The sequence below is a fragment of the Lycium barbarum genome, chromosome 6 (assembly GCF_019175385.1).
Source record: "Lycium barbarum isolate Lr01 chromosome 6, ASM1917538v2, whole genome shotgun sequence".
In the NCBI taxonomy this organism is placed as follows: Eukaryota; Viridiplantae; Streptophyta; class Magnoliopsida; order Solanales; family Solanaceae; genus Lycium; species Lycium barbarum.
This window is the reverse complement of record NC_083342.1, coordinates 28,749,091-28,771,431: the sequence shown is the minus strand read 5'-3', so window position 1 is coordinate 28,771,431 and position 22,341 is coordinate 28,749,091. Positions and strand designations below refer to the sequence as shown.

At 36.8% G+C, this 22,341-nt stretch overlaps 1 protein-coding gene and 1 long non-coding RNA gene across 2 annotated transcripts; both read left to right on the top strand.

Moving 5' to 3' along the window:
- The first annotated feature begins 135 nt into the window (after positions 1-135).
- Positions 136-11,542, top strand: LOC132643979 (uncharacterized). Its single transcript, XM_060360509.1, has 9 exons — positions 136-223; positions 553-569; positions 677-741; positions 6,365-6,466; positions 7,053-7,167; positions 9,248-9,363; positions 9,970-10,158; positions 10,675-10,817; positions 10,978-11,542. Exons 1-9 carry the CDS (start codon positions 136-138, stop codon positions 11,157-11,159), a joined length of 1,017 nt encoding a protein of 338 aa, XP_060216492.1. The 3' UTR covers positions 11,160-11,542.
- An 8,365-nt stretch (positions 11,543-19,907) lies between these two features.
- On the top strand, positions 19,908-21,982 carry LOC132599666 (uncharacterized). Its single transcript, XR_009566931.1, has 2 exons — positions 19,908-21,427; positions 21,740-21,982. It is a non-coding gene; the product is annotated as an uncharacterized LOC132599666 (long non-coding RNA).
- The last annotated feature ends 359 nt before the right edge of the window (positions 21,983-22,341 follow it).

Here is a 22,341-nt window from a genome sequence, read left to right as displayed (position 1 = left end):
AGTTCATCCACCATCTTAATCTTAATTGAAGCCCAAGAGGCAGCGAATGCATAAATCAACTAGCTCAAAATAGAAAATACTCTCTTGAAGGCTAAATTAGCTGAACAAACAAGGAACTATGATTCACACGATGCAATGGAAAGGCTGCAGTCTGAAAGGGATCAACTGAGGATCACAGTAGATGCGCTCACAGATCAGATAATGAAAAATCAAAGTGCCAACGGTGAGAAAATCGATAAGCTTCTTCTTTAACACGACTGAGTGATCATCCCTAGTTCATGTTTCTTCACCCTTTCCTCTTTGAGTGATCATCCCTGGCTTGTAGCCCCATTGTAGTTTAACTTATCATCTTTTTGCATTGAATTGATTATTATCTGCGTGTGCTTATAATTGATTATATTGTCTACAATCTATCAATATACATACTTGCTTACTTTTTCGATGATGCCAAAAAGGGGAAGAACTAAAAGATTGATATCTTCCAAAATTGAAGGATCCTTTAGTGGGTGACCTGGTCTTCTAGAAATGTATTTTTTTTCTAACATATTGCAGGTGCCTTGAAAATGATGGTTTGCTTCACAGGGGGAACATCGTCTATAGGTTTGTCATCATCAAAAAGGGGGAAATTGATAGTTCCAAGTGCATTCACGTTTTGATGATTGTCAAAATGATTCAGGAACTAGATAGAGACCTGGTTTGCGATCTGCTCTCTGTGCACTTGCACGGTCGACAGAGACAGCTGTAAAGCTGAGCCAGTTGTTGTACTCAAGTACAACAGTTGAGCTGGCCTATGCTTTAGGTCAAATATTAAATGAGTGGTCTCTATCCATCCCACATGCTTCCCACTATATATACAACATGTTGTAACATATTGTGTATCACTTGAAAAACCTAATCAAACTTGTGCAAAGCTGCCGCCACAAGAATTCAAGTGATCGCAAGAACAAAGTTACTTTCAAGCTGAAGAACCAGATCCTAATATATGTTTAATCTATGTTATTTAGGTTGTTGTAAATCTTTGTTCTTTTGTTATTAAATTGTAAACATACTCTTCTCTTTAAATGAAGTTGTTTGTAGGTAAATCAAAAGCCTCAAAGGGTGCTTGTTGGAAGTGTGTTTCCTTAAGATGTTGAGTGGTACATTAGGCTAGGATTAGTCTAAGTGTATTAGTTTCCTTGGCTAGAGTTAGTCAAGTGGAGGTGCTTGTAATCGGAGTATTGCAAAGGTTGAGGGACTACGGGAGATAGTTCATAGGTTGCTACTATTGTAAGGGTTGAGGGATTATGGGAGTTAGTTCCTAGCTTACAATAAGTTGTAATCAGAAGTTTCTCGGTGTAGTGGAGTCGAAATCTTACTGGGGTTGGTCGTGGTTTTTAATCCCTTGAGCAAGGAGTTTTGCATGGTAAAATCTTGCCTTTTATACTTACTGCATTGCATCAGTGAACTGGTACACAACCAGGTCCCTCATATATTGTTTGGTGGACGCACATCCTACAACAACATGTATAAGAGTTATCATCACTTGTAATAAGAGATATAGTTGAGCTAATATAAGAGTGCGACTCGGTGGCCCTATGTGGCTTATTTGTTGGTCGTTAAGGTTTATTTGCTGGCCATCAAGGTCTAGTTGCTGACCACGAGGTCCATCTGCTGGCCACCGAGGCCTACTTGCTGGCCACCATGGCCTATTTGTTGCCCCCGAAGTGCTTAGTTATGGGATAAGGATTGACGACATTTGTGTACATCTTGCAAGCCCATTGAGGCAGAACATGCTGAAAAGGTAATAGTAGTTTTATAAGATGTAACTTGTAGATGAGGGCCAGGTTTCTATATAGTTGTTCTTACATTCCCATTTGCTTTCATTAGAAGTTTCTGCACTTACATTTGTCATGATATCTGCCTTACATACTCGGTACATTCTTTCGTACTGACGTCCCTTTGCCGGGGGCGCTGTGTTTCATGCCCCAGGTGCATGATCTCAGGTTAGCTGGCCTTCTCAGTAAACAGATCTAGCTTTTCAGCAGTGATTTGGTGGACTCCACTTCATTCTGGAGTAGCCGAGTCTAGTAGCATATGTGATATAGTTGTACAGGTTTCATGGTTAGGTCGGGATAGGATGCAGTTGTCAGACTCGTAGAGGCTTGTAGACATACATTACTTATTCTGGTCATGTACTCACAGTTGCACAGTTAAGGCCTCAAGGCCACTTATATATGTACTTGTGTTAGCAGGTCGGAGACGAGTATTTTGTTCTTCTCTGTTTCCCTATTTATCAAATATATGTGTTACAGATTGGTTCGCTCGATCAAGTAAGCCATCGGGTGTCGGCCACGTCTTTCCGAGTTCGGGGCGTGACACATATTCAGCCCAAGAGTAATCACGAATTACAGTCGTAGAGCCGATTGCCTTCGTGTTCAGACTTTGTTCTTAATATTTCTTCAAGACTGACTGTGAAGACGATTATACATCAACTCCACATTTGGTCTTCACGCTTCAGCTACTTCCCTCCAATCATGGAGCACTTGGCTAACCAATTAGAATCATGAACTAGGGAAACACGTCATCTTCTTAGAACAACTCACAGGCTTCTTCAAATCAAGGTCCAAACGGCCCAATAATTAATGCAAATCATGGGACGTCTCTTTTCTTCAATCTTCTTATTCTTCTTCATTTCTTTGTTCCAGATTTAATCTCTTTTCCTTCTCATTTATCCAATTCGTCATCAACAGCCACCCTTATGCTTGAATACCTAAAATGATTAAGTTACTTTTTCTCTATTAAATCGTACTTAAAGAAGCTTAAAACTCAAAGAAAAAGAATGAACAAGGCATTTTGCCAACTTATCACGTACCATGAGGAAAATAATCCTTTGACATTATATGACTCATGATGCCTATTTTAAACTTCATGAGAGAACTCTAAAACTTGAACCTTTAAAAGTTCAAGCTCCATGAACAAATTTCCGAAGTTTGAAATGTAATTAAGAAATGCGAGTTCAAATTCCATGAAGATATGCTGGAGTTTAAACTACATTTGTGATTCTACAAAATTTTCAAAATGTGTAGAAGTTCAGTTGTCGAAGCTCTGAACTTCAGTGCCATGTGTTGAAGTTGTTCTGTGTTTTAGCTAGGAGTATGTTTGTCAAAAAAATATTACTTCCGTCTTAGAAAACAATTGTTTCAAATGCTTTCTAAACTTTGATTGCCCGCGAAAAATCTAGTCATACCATTTTATCCTCTCCGATAGACCAGGCTAAGGCCTCATTTGTTTGCACTTAAATAACGTCTAATATCAATCATTCAAGTCTCAGTAATTGAGTGTATTTAGGCCTGAATCTTAATCATTAAGTGTGTTTGTTTTAAAATTTTACAACTACTTAATATGTCTGAATAGACCTGAATAATCTATAACAAAGTCTTAAACGTCTATTCAAGGATTTCTATAAAGATGGTAGTTTACCACTACTCCATCTATTTTCACCACAAACCGTCGCCGCCTCCCTCATTATAAACTGCCACCATCCACTAACACATCCTCAACCACAACCACCGCTGTTGCCAATCACCACAATATTAGACACCATTTACAATCATAACCACCGATCACCATTACAATCGCCAATCACTGCAGTCACCGCCATCATCCACCATATATTCACCATCATCAGTCACTATCAATATTAACCATCAGTGTCATCCACTACAATTGTTAGTAACCACCACCATCAACATGATCACTATTGCCAACCCCCATCACAACTAACTGCTACCTAGAAAAATCACTATCTGCCAATACCATATTCAATTTGCACTCACAAACAGTGCACATCAATCACCACCACTAATAATCATATAATTCTTTTTTTTTTTAAAAAAAAAATCTTGTTGATATAATATTAGATTCATTTAATATTTTATTTAAATTTTATACTCCCTCCGTTTCAATTTATATGAACTCATTTGACTGGGCACGAAGTTTAAAAAAGAAGAGAAAACTTGTGGTCATAAATGAGTCACCTATATTTTATATGGAGAAAATAGTCAAATGCCCCGTCAACGTATACTCGGATTAATTATGACGCACTCAACCTTTGCGGGCGACCTATTACCCCCCTGACCTTATTTTTTATGTATTTTTGTGCCCTTTTTCGGCTGACGTGGCAAAAAAAAAATTAGATAACCAGTTGCACAAGAGAGAGTGTTGCACACTCTTCGCCACATCGGCGCCACGTTGAAACTTTCTAAATTTTAATTTTATATTATTTTCCTTTCTTTTTTTCAATTGATTTTTCTTTTATTAATTATATTTACACTAATTAACCTCTAATTAACCATTAAACCCTTCATTAATTTTATCTTCTTCATCACTAAATCCTTCTCTTCTTCTTCATTTCAAGAAATCAATCAATCCATTTTCTTCCTCCATTAACACACACACACATTCAATTTCATCATCAATCATAAATATCTTTTCAAGAAATCAACCAACCCATATTCTTCCTCCATTAACACACACACATTTAATTTCATCATCAATCATACATATCTTTTCAAGAAATCAACCAACCAATTTTCTTCCTCCATTAACACACACACACATTCAACTCATTTTCTTCCTCTATTAACTCCATTAACACACACACATTCAACCCATTTTCTTCCTCCATTAACACACACACATTCAAGGCTGATCCTCACTGTTGTGTGAAAGACTAAGTAGGCATTTGGCCATAGATTCCAAATATTTTTTCACAATGACTCTTTGGAAGCGAGGCTCAGATCTGTGTAAAATGGGGCAAAGAGAAGACAATAATGCCATAGCCGCAAAACTAACTGGTTGCATGATCCGGTTTTGCCCTGCCAAGATACAAGTTGAGCTTTCTCGATCACCCGAATTTTAGCCCCAGAATTAGCAATATCATCACTGCCTCTTTGAAAAGATGGAATCTTTTCCATAAGAATTTGCGGACAGTTTTCACAAGTAAATTGAAACGGAGGGAGTACTGCTGCTGCTGCTATCAACATCATGTCAATGGCAACAAGTTTTTTCTTTGAGCTAAAATGAACCAATGGAATATAATTAATAAAAGAAAAATCAAATGAAAAAAGAAAGGAAAAGTGGCACTGAAGTGGGGCCTATGTGGCAGAGAGTGTGCAACACTCTCCTTTGTGCAATTGGTTATCTAATTTTTTTTTGTGTCACGTCAGCCGAAAAAGGGTATAAAATTCAAAAAAAATAAGGTCGGGAGTAATAGGTCGCCCGCAAAAGTAAGGTGCGTCATAATTAATCCGAGTATACATTGAGGGAGCATTTGACTATTTTCTCATTTTTTGTGGCTATAAATAACATCTTAATATTCTAAGTGTGAATTTAAAATCAAACGCCTTAGGATAATAATAATAATAATAAAAAAATCTAAATAACAACAAATGAGGCGTACGCTTGGCATCGGTTGTGTTTGTGATTAAGAAAAGCGCAGGGGCTATTTTTTTTTTTTCTAAAATAAAATTAAACATGATCCTCGGATCCTCTAGTGAAAATACAGAAAAACAAAAACCCAGTTGCATAACTCGCCTGTAGTTATTCCAGCTCCATATCAATACTTGTAGTGCACACAATTATAATTATCAAAATAAAAATAGGAATGTGGGTGCAGCTGCTATGTGGTCTTGTGGTTTACAGAGTGGTTAAGCGCTTCTTTTACGATGACGACGACCAAATCTCTGATTTCAATGCCCTCTTTTCGTAGCACAAAGGTATCTACTGCTTCTGTTCCCGTCTCACCCTTTTGCTATTAGTTGCTCCTTCTGTCCACACGTATTGACTTCACACACATTTTAAGATGATGATTTTACTGTATGACGTCTAATTATTACTAATAGCCTGTTTGGCCAAGCCTTTGGAGGACAGAAGTGCTTATTTTTTGGGAGAAAATAGGTAGTTTTTCTCCAAAAATACTTTGTTGAAAAACACTTTGAGAAGCACTTTTAAAAAATTTGGCCAAACATTAATTGCTCTTTTTTTTTAAAAATTAATTGGTCAAACACGTACTGTGTCTCACCAAAAGTACTTTTGAAAAATACTTTTCAAAATAAGCTGATTTTAGAACCTTAAACTAAACAAGCTATAAGTCATCTAATGGTTGAAATCAATCAAACATAATTCAAACATTGTGCAACCACTAACAATTCCAACCCAATAATTAATAGTAAGGATAAAACAGGTATGAAATGGTAAATTAGCTTTTGATTTTTCAAACTGGATACGAAAAAATGAATATCTATTTTTAGCATTCAAGACAAGTAAAAATGGACGGAGGGAGTATTACACACGTATCATTTCTGATAATCCTCATTTTGACTAGACTTGAGAAGCTTTATGGTGGTAAGGCTTATGTTGGGCTTCAAATTCCTGATGCTGACACTGCTACTCGACAAACTATTGATATACTTCTCATCACACAACGGTGAGTATATTTAAATGCTCATTATTCATAGTATATGATGCTTACTGATATAATAGGCCTTGGTGTAACTGGTAAAGTTACCTCCATGTGACCAGGGGGTCACAGGACAGCCTCTTGCAGAAATACAGGGTAAGACTGGTTACAATAGACGGGAGCTTAGTGCAGCGGGCTGCCCTTTTTATGCTTCTTAGCGATATACATTATTGCAACATATTTCAACTTTATGTAGTTCCTAATGCTTTGCATTTTGACTATGATTTGAACACTTTTAAAGTTAAATTTTTCTTATCCGATTTTGTAAAAAAATTTCTTACTTTTATTGTGTCTGTTCAAGTTTGTTTTATAGAGAAGAGAAGGTACCACAAGGATAGTTCTCTTTATTATTCAAGAGTTCTACTTCTCTTAATTAGCCTGAAGAAAACCTGAATCACGATTTTTTTAATTTACCCCTCCCTAGGAGCTGCCACCTTTTTGGTTCCTTGGTGACTCGAACCCACAACCTTAGGGGTTGGAGGTGAAGGATACTTACCTTCTGAGGAACCGCCTCTTGTCAACCTGAATCACGAATTTGCTTCTGGTTCTGCAGGGAAGCAGTGGTGATCTGTGTAAAGGATATCTCGGGATTTGTTGCCACTGATAAGGATGGGAACTGGGTTTGCGCTGGAGGCCATAAACACAAGACCCAACATCTCTCCGATCCTGTAAGCTGAAAATCTTTGTTTTGTTATTTGTTTTATGTTACGGAGTCAAACTAGTTGATGTATGTATGCTTTGGTAGATCGGCCGAAATCCTTGCCCTAGTGCCACAAGTTTAGTGAATCGTTTTTTCTTCTACACTTGCACTTGCTACTCATGCAGCCCGTAGAATTTCTAGAGGTAAAATTGCTAAATGTCAGTACAAAAGTAAATCTATTTAGTTACTTGTACACACTATTATTGCCTCCTTTTTGTCAATACTTTGTGATTGATCTTAGGCAGAGATATCTATGGTGGCTAATGAGGAATTTTTATCTATTATGAGAAAGTGATTTACTTGTGTTTCAACTTTGGTTTTCCTTGCAGAACTTCATACCAACGATGTATCTTACAAAAATTGACCAATTATCATAAACCTGACTATGGATCTTCTCCCCAACTTCTCTTTTTCTAATCTTTCATTGTCACTTGTAAATGTTGTCAACTTTAGTTATGTCTAAGTTTTATATGTTAGCTGATCCATTTAGCAGTTTTTTTGTGGTCTAAATGTTGTCACTTGTAAATTATCGTTCATTTTTCACTGGTGCATGCTGCTTATTCTTGCCATATCCAGAAGTTTTTGAAAGGAATGTGTTTATTTTCTCCTTGTAAAAGTGTGTGTCGACTACTTAAAGCTTTTAACCTGCTGTGGTTTTGGAGTAGGTTGTATGTGGATGTTGCTAGGATGTTGATTAGTGAAAGCTTCGTTTGTCTGGGAAAAAAAAAGATTAGTTATGCTGCAAAGTAAAGCTTCAGCAAACTTTCAGTTTTAGGAAATAAAAATGAGTCAGCACCCTTTTTTACCCAACCCGTTTTTTACCCATATTAAATATGGGAGGGTTGTAAACCCACCCGTTTTATTCAACCCATTTTCAACCCGCCCAAATCCGAACCAACCAGCCCATTTGCCACCACTAATCGTGATTGTCCCTAGAAGAAATGCTATCTTTGTTGCAGCTTATGCACAAGTACTTTAACAGAGAGCACTGGCTAGATACATCCCATGATTTTCTACATGGAGAATTTCAAATCAACCACTCTCTGAAAAGATAGTGTTCTCTGTCCAAGTTTATGAAATAGAATTCTTTCACAGTAATAAAACGCCCTGCCAAGTATATCCCCTCTTGTGAAACAATTCTGCTGCTAAGGATATCTTAATGAACCCAACTGCAGAGTAGTGTTATTGTTTCTCGATTGGATGTTTACAGTATCAATTATTTTTAACCATCTAATGCTGAAACTGGTATGGAATGATTTCTGAAAGCCAATTTGTGAAATCTGAACAATCTCCCTACGTTTTTTTTAATCCAAATTACCTCCTATAACCGATCAGCTAAAGAAAAGCAGGTTGCTCTCTAGAATCCAGAATTTTGCTTACGATTGGTCCTATTGATTATATTAACTCACTATAAGAGTTTTCCATAGTATTTTCTTCTGAAGACTAAATAGGAGTACCCATGTGATGCCTTATTTGATGAATGGGCTTGAACAATCGGGCAAAGAAAGGATCTTTGCGGAAGCGGCTTTGTGGGCATTGCTGTTCATATCATGAAGCATATACCCAAAGGGTTTGTCCATGTGAGGAGATGCAACAGGGAGATTTGTTGTTGTCATTTGTTGCTGGTTGTTTGATTATTTCGTGAGTAAGCTCATTGGTCATGCAACAATAATTATGAGTCCATGTGCTTACAAAGTTTTGAGATTCTATTATGGTCTGCATTAAAATGCCTTCTAGGATATTTGGTGGGGATAAAATTCAATTCAGATACCTTCTTTTGCTTCATTCTTGCATGGTCGGTGAGGATTCATATTTGTGGTCACTTGCTTCGGATTGAGGCGTAGTTGTTCTTCCCTCTTTTGCATTCTTGCATCATTTCTGTGCTGTGTATGCACTGATCAACAATATCTTCTTGTCGAGTAGCTTATTAAGTGCATATGGTTCCTTAACCTTGGGAAAGGGCAGCATATGGGGTTTTTGTTTCTTCTATCTATCTCATTCTTTATATGTGTCTTCTTCTCTTGGTATTATAGATTTCTGTATTTCAGGTTGCAGATGCAAAGGGGTTAGTACCCATTCTCGAATCTTACCTCGAACAAAGGGGGGTTGCTCTTCCAGAAGGATATTTGTCTGCCAAAGTTATATGTCCAAACCCCAATTTCAGGCAAGCATCTGATTCTCTGGTGGTTATATATCACAGTAAATGTTGAAATTAAGATAGTATTTGCGTTGCACAATATTCTCTCGAGTTACTTCTTCTAGACTTTGGTTGGTCAACAGATAACACATGAACCGTGGTGCTGGCTCAATGATTGTACACGTCTCCAATAAGTACCTTTGAGAAGCATTATTTTGAAGAGAAGACATTCTTTTTAATCTGACAATATAGATAAGCATAATTGTCTTCAGCAGCAGTTATTTCAGAGCTTGCTGTTTTGTTCTTCTTCGTAGTTTTAACTCCTAAAGTCATTGCTGGAACTGAATGTAGCTTGCCCAGAGCTCGGTTAATTGGGTTGTTCATTAATGCTTAAGGCATAAAATAACCATGCAAACTACACAGACACAATGGGTTTTGAGTTACTTTTGGTCGATTAAGTTGATTAAAGTAAGTTCTTAATTCTTGAGTATCTAGAAGTGACAGAGGGTGATATCCCATCAGGTTTCTGTAATTCTGTCATAGACCATTGTTGTCGATGTGTCACTTTTTTGTCTTGTGATTATGGTACTTGCCTTTTGTGGATTGGTCTAAAGCTTGCTTCTCCTTTTGCAGTACCATTCACTCGGTCTCTTTTCCTCCTGAGGTCGTAACATATGACCAATGGATGCAACTAACACCACAATATAAGAACATGCTTTCTTGTTGGATTAAAGGTGCATTTCGTGGCGGGAAGAAGGAATTTCAGGAATCAATATATGAGAAGCTTAACTTCATTCTCAGCACAGCTCCGACGTCAGATAGGTCTGTTGCATTACTTATAATTTTGTCTGTCTTCATGACTGCATCCCATGATGCTTTCAGGAACTAGAGGGAAATATTTGGTCCAAGTCCAACTGTTTGTCCAGATGCGATGTATTTCAATTCGTTCTTTTATTAGATTATTTGCAGCGTGTGATACTGGGTAAGAACAACATCTAGTTAGATGAAGCTGGCTGTGTAATCCTCATGGTCATAGACTCATAGGTAGTGTATTAGGTGATGAAAACCACTATTTTAGATTTGTGGTGACAGTGCAGAAAGCATTTGGTAGTATCACTCGAAGATAAGTTGAGAATATCAGCTTTCTCTGAGAAAATATCCAAGATGTGCTTCTGTGTGATTGAGAGAGTAGGCAAGTGAACTTCAAAGAAATGAAAGCAGTCCGCAAAAGCACAGCAGCTTGATGTGGAAATAATATTTCTTGTACTCTGTTGAATGAAAATTGTACTTGGTATACTTTAGTCAAGGTTTTACTAAAATTCTTCTGAACACATGCAGGCTAGAGCTTAAAGGTAATAAGTGTCTCCTTGGAGAGTTTCTGGAATTCAAAGGAAACAGAGAGGATATTCAAGCAATGAGAAATATCAGGAGATCAAAAGTTAGTAGACTAGAGATCCAGAAAACGAGCATGTTCGGTCTGGGTAAGGAAAATGAAATACTTTGTAGTAAGGAAATTGTGTTGGCCTGATTGCATTAGAAGAATTCCTTAAAATCTACGTTGGTTAGACATGTTCTGCATGACAGATCGATGATCTTATACTTGAAATTCTAAAGAAAGCATTGTTGCTTTGTGCGATGCAGTTCATTCAAAGCTCAAAGTCCTATACTGCCCTCGGGATTATCGTGCTGAAGGAGTATCAACTTCTGAATGGAAGGAATTCACTGTTCGATCTGGCACAGAATTGAAATTTCAAATCCAAGGTTCAGCTAAGCCGAGCAAATACAAGTTGTCCTCCGTCATTTCCCTGTCACTGAGTGCTTGAGGGGGATGCTGGAGTGGGAGATACTCATGATTCTAAAGATGGAGCAATTGCTTTCGATAACGGTATAAACTGTAGTTTATTTTTCCTTCCCAAGTTTTATGCTGATGTGCCTCCTAAGTCGACTGTGCATGCTCAAACAAGGAGGGCGACTTGCATATTCTTTCATGAGAGATCAATGTATATAGCACCCAACACCAAGGGGTCGTTTGGTACGGAAACAAGTTATGCAAGGATTAGTTATACTAGAATTAGTTGTACGTGGATTAGTTATGCAGATATTATTTTTTATCATGCGTTTGGTTCACTGTACTAAAAATGGATATACAATGTTTAACTTAAACTTGTGTTTTGTTTTAAATGTACAAAAAAATAGTTTACAATTATACTCGTGGCTTTTGTACGCTTTTCTATTTCATTTAACTGGAAAATCAAAGTTTCAAGCCTTTTTTTTTTTTTTTTTTTTTTCTTTTTCATTTTTCATGTCCATTTGTTTAACATTAGGAGACTTTTAATTTTGGAATGTCACAATTAAAAAAGTTATTTACTTTGGTTGCAAGACTATCGCTTATAAACTTTTTTTTTTATCAGAATGATATAGGCTATAAGACTTACGGAAGAAACTGATCACAAATTGAAAACTAATATGTTGAAATGCATGATCCTCAATCAGTGGGTAAAACAAGAACCATTAAACATTCTAAGGACCCGTTTGGCTGCAAGAATTTCACTTTTTTCGGAAAACGTTTTTACTTTATTTGAAAATCAATGTTTGGCCATGGAAATTCCAAATACAATTTGGAATTTGAAAAACACCAAAAAACCTGTTTTCACTTTTTCACTTCCAGTACATTCAAACATCAAATATTCTTTGCAAAAACTATTACCAAACATAATTTCATCTTCAACTCCAACTTCAAAATTCCAAATAAAGTGAAAAATATTTGGTTTTCCTGGCTAAACGCCTACTAAGAAAACCTAGTAGATCATGATAATCCATGAGTAAAATAAAAAGAAAAGAAAAACAGTATATAATAGTAGGGCTGGGCATAAATACCGAAAATCGAAAAACCGAACCGAACCGAACCGAACTGAAACTTCAACAAACCGAACCGAACCGAACTAGTTTGGTTCGATGTTTGGTGTCCACCGTCAAAAAACCGAAACCGCAATAGCCGAACCGAAAAACCGAATGCGCACCGAAATTTAATACATTACCCAAAAAAATTAAAATAGTCCAGACCCATTAAGTTTAAAGCCAGAAAAAACCCAATTGTAACAAGTCCTCTTTTGCATTTGTATCCCTAATTTTCCACTTCAGTTAAGAAAATCAAATATCCTTGACAAAGGAAGGTAACTAGGATGTGTTTTTAGGATTAATGTATGTCCTTTATGTGTTTTCTTAATTATTCTTACGGTATGTATATAACACCTAGTAATCCTATATCATGATTATAGTTTTCTGTTCTTGTGTATCCTGTTTGTTTGATTTTGATTTCAATTTATCAGTTTTATGTTTTATTGCTTTAAGAATACGAATTAGTGTCAATGGAATCGCTTCTAATATCATATCAAAAAAATCGAATTGAAAAAATCGAAACAGAACCGAACCGAACTTTAAAAAACCGAAACCGAACTAGTTTGGTTCGGTATTCGGTGTCCACCTTCAAAAAATTAAACCCGAAATAGCCAAACCGAAGTTTGATAAAACCGAACCGAAAAACCGAACGCCCACCCCTATATAATAGTACTATCCAACATTACCTGTTTATCAAATCTCTCATTTCTATAACGGAACATAACTAAAATCATCAAAAGGTGGTACAGGTTCCAGCGAGAGAATTGAGAATATGAAACCATCTCCATCAAATCAACTTCATGTTACCTGCTAGAATCGCCATTCAAGATGTTCAGGCTCCTCAGCCTCAGAAGAAACAGTTTCATCATAATCGAAGGAGGTTTAATGCTAGGATGTTATCCAGTGGAAGGATTCTTGGCAATCCTGGAAATTGGAATATTGTTAAAGACAATAGAGATCTCAATGGTCCTAAGTAGGATAATGCAGCTTCAGAGGTGTTAGAGGTGAATACAAAAGAGAATAAGGATTCAATGGTGGCAGTTCAAAACAAGTTTGATGTGTTACAAGATCAGAGTCTAGAAAATGATAATGATGGAAACAATGGTGAGTTCAATGGTGAAGATTATGAATTTAACAATGCTGTTGTCCCTCAGGATCAGGAGTTGATTAGTTCTGATGAGCAAAATAAACAAGATGTTGTGATCAACACTTCTCATGGTCAACAGTTGATTGCTCTACAAAATGATCCAGTGGTTGGACAGCTGACAAGAAAGAGCATGAAGTGCGGATAGTTGAATCAGACTCATCTCCTGATCATGCAGTAAGTATGGAGAAAACTGCAAGTTTTGTAGTGCCTAACCTTTACAAGTCATCGGACATGGTGGAGGATCAAGTTACTTTAAATCAGAGTGATCCAAAGCAGATTGAGAAGCTGGAGCAACTTGGAGAGATGTATGAGGTGGAGGATGTTGACATAAGCTCAGTAAAGGTTCATGGTAGTAAAGAAATTGACAACACATAAGCCTCTCCTACAAATATGTCATCATCTAAAGGGAAGTCAGAAGTCCCTAAGAGGGTGGATGACAGCATGAATGAAGAGAAGTCTGAAGCTAATTGTCATATGAAAGAAACAGTTTTTAACATAGATTGTAAGTCAAGGGAAGATTTTGGCATAAGTGCAGACAGTCACCAGATGGATGCAACTGAAATGTCTCAGGAAAATGAGAAGGAGGAATTTGTGGTTGAATTGGATGATACCTGTCCAAACAACTTGCAGATTGTTAGATCTTACCCTCCTGAGAGAAGTTCTTATTCCCAGGAAGGAAATATGGCCCTGGCTATTGTCCCTGAAATTAAGGAAGTTCAGCCACTGAATGTAGGTAAAAAACTATCTCCTAACAAAACTTTGCATGATGTTGTTTCTCATAATCTGCAAGATGAGAAGGAAAATAAGGTCCTGGACAATCTAATGAAAGAAGATGCTGATAGTACCCCTAAAGAAATGATTCTTCAAAAGGTCTGTAAAGAAGCAGGAATTTCTCCCAAAAACACAAGGTAAAGGGGCAAAAAATGGGAAGAAACAAGGTGTCTCAGAAGTTCAACAAGCAGTAAGGATCATGCCAAAAAGGGGTAACTTAAAGAAGTCTTCTAAATGATTGTTAAATCTCTTTTTTGGAATATCAAATCAGTGAATTCTCAACAAGCTTTCCATAGAGTTCAAATGTTACATAGACATCATAAATTTTGCTTGGTGGCTCTGATGGAACCTTTTCAACATCAGAGATAGATTCAGAAGTATAAAAGGAAACTTGGTATGCCTTATGCCAATTTCAATTGTAATGGTAAAATCTAGTTCTTTGTTCAAGACAAAGTGGATGTAGAAGTACTTCTAGATACTGAACAATCTATTACTGTTAAATTGTTCTTCCAAGATCTGAATAAAGCAATGGTGGTTTCAATGGTTTATGCTAAATGTAATGAAGGGGATAGATTGCAGTTGTGGGATGATATATATGGTGTGGCTAGTAATATGGCATTCCCTTGGCTGACTGGTGGTGATTTCAATGTCATTTTAAATGAAGAGGAAAAATAAGGAGGTTTGCCAATTTCCCCACAAGAGTATGAAGATTTTGCATTCTGCATGAATTCTTGTGAACTGCATAAGATTCCTTTTAAAGGGAGTCCTTTCACATGGTGGAATGGTAGGGCTGCTAATGATTGTATTTTTAAGAGGCTGGATAGAATGTTGCATAATGAGCTATTTCAAGATTGGTTTAGCAATTTAGAGGTGGAACATTTGTCTAGAACAGGATCTGATCATGCTCTATTACTTTTAACTTGTGGGTGGGGGGGGGGGGGGATCAGGTGCAGAACTATTTTAAGCCATTCAGGTTTCTTAAATTCTGGGTGGAACATAAATCCTTTCTAGACCTTGTTAGACAGCAGTGGGAAGAAGAATTATCTGAAGATGTATTCCTATCATTTAAACTCAAGCTGAAGAAGGTGAAAATTGCTTTAAGTAAGTGGAGCAAGGAGACTTTTGGAAATATCTTCAAGCAACTGGTTATCAGAAAGGATATAGTCAAAATTAAAGAACAACTGTTTGAGGAGGATCCTTCAGAAGAGAATAGAATGGTGATGCAAAGGGCTCAAGCAGAACTTAAACTATACTTGCATTATGAAGAAGAATTTTGGAGACAAAAAGCTGGAATGGACTGTTTCTCAGAAGGTGATAAAAATACAAGGTTTTTTCATAGTTTGGTCAAAGGTAGGAGGAATAGAATCCAAGTCAAGAGAATTCAAAATGCTGATGGTGTGTGGTTAGAGGAAGCTGACAAAGTTGCTGATAAGGCTGTTTCATTCTATCATAGGCAGTTTTCTCAAGAAGATCAGATTGCAGACTCTCCTATTCTTAATCATGTTCCTGAAATGATTAAGGAGGAGGATAATGTATTGCTTGCAGACCAACCTACTATGGAAGAAGTGAAGAAAACTGTTTTTGAATTATCAGGTGACAGTGCTTGTGGACCAGATGGTTTTTCTGGGATATTTTATCAGAAGTGTTGGGAAGTGATCAAAGTTGATGTGCTTAATGTAGTTAAAGTCTTCTTTGAGGGTCATACCCTTCCTAAGTCATTACTCACTCCAACTTAGTACTGCTGCCAAAGAAAAATGTGGTGGAAACATTTTCTGATATGAGGCCTAAAAGCCTTAGCAACTTCATTAATAAGGTCATCTTTAGAGTGGTGCATGACAAGCTTGATAGGCTGTTACCAGCTGTGATATCTTCTAACCAATCAGGATTTTTCAAGGGCAGAAATATTATTGAGAATGTATTGTTAACACAGGAAATTGTTACAGACATAAGGAAGAGAGGGAAGCCTGCCAATGTTGTTATTAAGTTGGATATGGAAAAAACATATGACAGAGTTTCATGGCTATATCTCTGTAAGGTAATGAAGAAAATGGGATTTTCTGAGGTCTTCATTGATTTAATAGGGAGATTATTGGCAAATAACTGGTATTCTGTGCTGTTGAATGGCCATGCTCATGGTTTCTTTCATTCAACAAGAGGAGTCAAGAAGGGAGACCCCCTCTCTCCTGCTTTATTCATCATTTCTACAGAAGTACTCTCAAGAGCATTGAACTCTTTATTTGATTAGTCAGCTTTTACAGGCTATGGGATGCCTAAGTGGAGTTCTGCATTAAACCACCTTGCTTATGCAGATGATACCATCTTTTTCTCATCTGCAGAGAGTAATTCCTTGTAGCTGATCATGGACACTCTTCAAGAGTATGAAAGAATATCTGGACAGTTGATAAATAAGAGGAAACATTCTTTCTATATGTTCAACAAGGTATCAAATCAGCTGATTCAACAGGTGGAAGCAATAACAGGATTTGTGAGAGGTCCATTCCCTTTTACATATCTTGGTTGTCCAATTACTCATGCAAGGAAGAAAAAAGTTGATTATACTGATTTGTTGAAGAAAGTCAAGGACAAGTTGCAAACTTGGAAAGGGAAAATGCTGTCTTATGGTGGAAAAGCAGTATTAATTACTAGTGTTCTCCAAAGCATTCCAATCCATATACTATCTGCTATCAGGCCACCAAAATATGTTATAAAAGAGCTGCATAAGATCTTTGCAAAGTTCTTTTGGAATAACAAGGAAGAAGGGAGAAGCAGACACTGGTCATCATGGCTTAATATGTGCTTACCTAACATGAAAGAGGGTTGGGGTTCAGGTCCATCTTTAACATGTCAAAAGCTTTATATGCTAAACTTTGGTGGGAGTTTAGAACTTCTAGCTCTCTCTGGGCTAACTATATGTGGAATAAGTATTGCAAGAAGCAGATCCCTCAGTTAGTACAATGGAAAGGAGGGTCTCAGGTTTGGAAGATGATGCTGGAGGCAAGAGACAGTACTGGGCAAGAAATATGGTGGGAACCTAAGATTGGGAGTTCTAATGTGTGGTTTGATAACTGGACTAAACTAGGTGCTCTTAACTTTGTGGTTCCTCATAGCTGGCCAGTTAATGATCAGGTTGAAGATGTGGCTGAATTAATGTCAAATGGCACCTGGAATGTCTAAAAACTCTTGTAGTTATTCCCTGAAGATATTGTGCAACATATAATGCAGGAAATTGACATTAAGCATGCATCTAATGAATGGGATGCACCATGGTGGATGATGACTAGTTCAAGAAAGTTTACTGTAGCCAGTGCATGGGAGTTGCAGAGACAAAGAGCCAATATAATAGTGCCTTTTCATAACATGTGGATCAAGGGTGTGCCATTTAAGATTTCCTTCTTTTTATGGAGACTTTGGAAGTTTAAAGTTCCAGTAGATGAGGAGGTGGCAAACATTGGCATTGATATAGTTTCTAAATGTTGCTGCTATAATTCTGCTCAGCCTGAATCCATTAATCATTTATTTCTCTGTGGAGATTTTGCTGCCAAAGTTTGGAGTGTCTTTAATGCAGCAGTTGGATTGACCATGAATTGTGTTCAAGTTAAACATGCTATCAGAAGCTGGTGGGAGGCAAAATGTCATTATAAGCTGAAACTTGTTTTTAAAGCTGTTCCTGCTTTTATTGTTTGGAAAATATGGAAATGGAGAAACAATCAATTACATGAAGGCACCATGACTTTTAATAGGGTGATATATGATATCAATCTCAACATACACTTGTTATGCAAGGTGTTATTCCCTGGACTGAATGTTCCAAAAAGGTGGCATCACATTGTGCAGTTTTTTGAAGAGCATAAACCTACAGTTGTTTATAAAGTGATAGGGTGGATAAGAACTGCAGCTAGATGGTTTAAGTGTAATATTGATGGAGCTGCTAAAGGTAATCCAGGGCCAAGTTCTGCTACTTGCTGCATCAGGAATGAGGAGGGAGATTTGGTCTATGCTGCTGCTAAGAAGTTACAGGATGGATCAAATTTGGTAGCAGAAGCTGAGGCTATTAGAATGGGGTTGAGATATTGCTTAGATAAGCAACTATTCCCACTGATTATAGAGACTGACTTAATGGCAATGAAGATGATCCTTGCTGCAGAATGGAAAATCCCATGGGGTATTTCAATGGTGGTGGAGGACATTCAAAGAATGAGAAGAGATCAGATGGTGACTGTGGTGCACATACACAGAGAAGGGAATGGACTTGCTGATTTTTTAACTAACATGGTTTTTGATTTTACAGGTACAATTCACTTCAATAGTTTCCATGAGTTACCAAGTCAAGCTAGGAGGATATTGAACATAGAAAAGGATGGAATTCCAAATTTGAGAATAAGAACAATAAAAGATAGAGCTCCACACTGAAGATCAGGCATACAAAAGAGCCATTTCCAATATACAGACTGAACTAGTACTAGTATGGACTGATGCAACATCTATGTTAGGGTGGTATTAGTGTGTTTATTATGCTCATTCCTCAATATGGATGTTACAACGTTCCATGATATGCTTCATGCTGGTTTGGTAATGGTACAAGTTTGAGAGTGGCCTGAATCATATACAACAGAAGATGCCCACAAATGAATACAACTACATTCAAGACAGCCTGAAGAATGATTCACATGATTTGAAACATTCCACCTGTGAGACTTTAAAGGTGTGATAGATGTTATCAAGTCAAGGCCCTTGGATTATTAGTTGTTACTAATCTGTTACATTCTCCATCTGTATTTCCATTTCCAATTGCTGTTTTTCATATTCTTTGCTGTTTTTCCATCTTTGATCAATCACTTTTGGATTGACCCCCCCCCCCCCCCCCCCCCCCCCCCTTTTTTTTTTTCTTCTTGTTTGTTGTTTCTTTTCTTTGATCAATCACTTTTGGATTGATATGTACATAATTTTCTTTTTCAATAAAAATTCACCTTTCTGGTGGTTTTTACTTAAAAAAAAAAGTCTTGATCCCTCAAAAAAATAAAAAATAGAATCGTCATTCAAGGATTGCAATTATTAGTTTCTGCATGATTCTATGTTATTTTGATCCCAACATTACCTCCAGAAAAACAACCTTGATGATTCATCTGCATCCCCATATTAATGCTTCCACATCCAAAACACTTCGGATAATATATTAGGCATCAAGAACCATCTAGAATATTTATATATTACAAAAAGTAAAGAATGCTGGCAAATGTAAATTCAGTCTCGGAAACACAACTAGTCTGCCATTTTAGCAACTCACTTTTACTGTACTCATGTGGCACAACATAAAAAGTAAAAGAAAACTCATTTCAATATCCAACTTAATACCAGATGTCTTTCACTGTGTGGTACATCGATGGTCTGCAAATATTACGTGAAGTGAATTACTTACGTGAGTATATTTACATTAATTTTGTAAGGAAAAAGAGATTGCAAGAGATAATTGCTTGTGCTCAAATGTGAAATCGGAATAGGAATTTCTAAAGTTTTGGTTCTAAATTTACAGTGTAGAAGCACAGAAATACAGAAGCTAAAGTCTTAAGGGTAGTTTGGTCCATTCAGCTTAATCAACAGATTGACTGCAATCCGGAAGTTAGTTACTTTAAGGTGGTTAAGTTCAGTTAGTTTGTTAAGTATAACATTAGCTATTAATTGTGATGTTAGTAGACTCTAATTCAACTATATAAGACGTTGATCATTGTATTGTAATCACAAGTTTGATATATCAAATATGAAATAATTCTCTCTATTCTTTCTCTAAATCTGTATTCTTCTTCTTCTTCTTCTTCTTCTTCTTCTTCTTCTTCTCTTCTCATTTAGGGTTCATCCCTTTCTTCTTCCATTACTACATGGTATCAGAGCGGGCTTCATTTACTCGTAATAACAGTTCATTGAACTACAACAATCATTAGAATCGATCAATAATTAGTAAATCTGGAGAGATTCAATTCTGTCAATAACGGTGATTGAAGAAATTGTGACTAACAATGGTGAACAACAATGGCAACAATTCATCTCAGAGTTCTGGAAGTTTTGAGGGTGTTGGTGTCGACTACAATCATTCTTTGTTCTTGAATCCATAAGATGTAAGTGGAATTCAGATAATTACTTTTCAACTTACCGGAATTGAAAATTTTGCACTGTGGTTTAGATCAATGAAGATTGCACTTCTTGGAAGAAACAAGATGGGACTTGTTGATGGTTCGTGCAGTATGGATAAATATCCAGAGAATTTATGGAATCACTGGGAAGGAATAAATGCAATTGTCCTTTCTTGGGTGATGAACTTAATTGCTAAAGGATTACTGGGAGGTGTGATGTATGCTACCACTGCTCAAGCTGTGTGGGATGAGATGTATGAGAGATTCAATAAGTTAGATGGATTAAGAACATTCAATATTCACAGGGAAATTACATCTTTTACGTAAGGTACTAGTTCTGTGTCTACATATTTCTCAAAACTCAAAGATTTGTGGGAAGAATTTGAGTCTTTAACTCCTACACCTCGTTGTAAATGTGAGAAATCAAAAGAGCTTGCAATTCATCTTCAGAAATTAAAGTTGTTTCAATTCTTGATGGGGTTAAATGAGTCCTATAGTCAGGCGAGGTCTTAGATTCTCTTAATGTGTCCTATGCCCTCATTAAATCAGGCATATGCTATGATCTTGAGTGATGAAGGTCCAAAGTCTATTAGTGCAAATGCTAGTTCTGGTGCTAGTCATTTAGGTCTGTTGGCTGCAAGTCCTGCAGTTATGAGTAACATGGATGTTGCAATGTATTCTAGAAATGCTGGTGGTCCTCAAAGGTTAAGAAAGAAGTATAACAATCTATTATGTGAGGTGTGTATGATTAAAGGGCATTCAAAAGAGAACTACTATAAAATTGTGGGGTATCCTCCAGAGTTTAAGAACAAGAAAAGGCCTTATAGTGCAACTACTGATGATGCAAGTCACTACAATAATCAGTACAGACAATTTTCTAATTTGGTGTCCGGTTCAAATGTTGCATCCTGAAATGCAAATTCTGATGGGGTTGACCAGTTAAACACAGGAAACAATGCAGAGAGAAAATAGGTGTTACAAAATATGATTTAGGGGTTCAACATGAATAATGAGCCAAGTTATGGTCAGAATACTCAAGCAGGACAATATTCATTTGCAAGAGAGCAATATGAGAAAATTATGAATATTCTCAAAGACAAGGGACCTTAAATAGCTTTCTCAGCTCAGGCAACATGAGATCAGTCAGCAGGTATTAGTGCTGCTTTGTTTGCTTCTAAATCACTGTATGAGTGAATTATTGATACTGGAGCAACAAACCATATGGTAGGAGACAAAGGCCTTTAGACAAAAGCTCATATGTTCAAATTAATACTCCTAAACAAGTGCACTTACCTAATGGAGATGTGGCAATAGTTACTCTTATTGGTTACTATCAAGCAGAAGCACAATTAGTAATGTGTTTCATTTACCCCAATTTAAGTTCAATCTTATGTCTGTATCCAAGGTGACTAAAGAACTAGGTTGCTCAGTCAATTTCTTCCCTGGTTTTTGTGAATTTCAGGATCTTTACATCGGGAACGTAAAGGAGATTGGTAACGAAGGGGATGGTATCTACATCTTGGTGAATCACGCTTTTAGATACAATAGAGGAGTGGCAATGATAGCAAATGAAGAGAACAACCTATCAACAAAATATATTCAAGTTTGGCATAGAAGATTAGGTCATGCGTCATCTACTACTTTGAATTAGATGTTTTCAGTTAGTTCGGATGTTATTTCTGAGAATATTTATAAGTGTTCGGTGTGTCCTTGTGCAAAGCAAACTAGACAAACGTTTCCTGTTGGTAGCATTAAAACTAATTCTGTGTTTGAGTTGATTCATATGGACATATGAGGTCCTCATAAAGTAGCTACTTTTGATGGCAACAAGTACTTTCTAACTGTGGTGGATGATTTCACTAGAATGACATGGATATTTCTGCTTAAACTGAAACCTGATGTGGGTACTGTATTAGCAGGTTTTCATATATGTTAAGACTCAATTTGACAAAGTAGTTAAGTGTGTAAGGTCAGATAATGGAACTGAATTTGTTAATTCATCTTGTGGACAACTATTTCAACAATTGGAAATTGTTCATCAAAACCAGTTGTGCATATACTCCT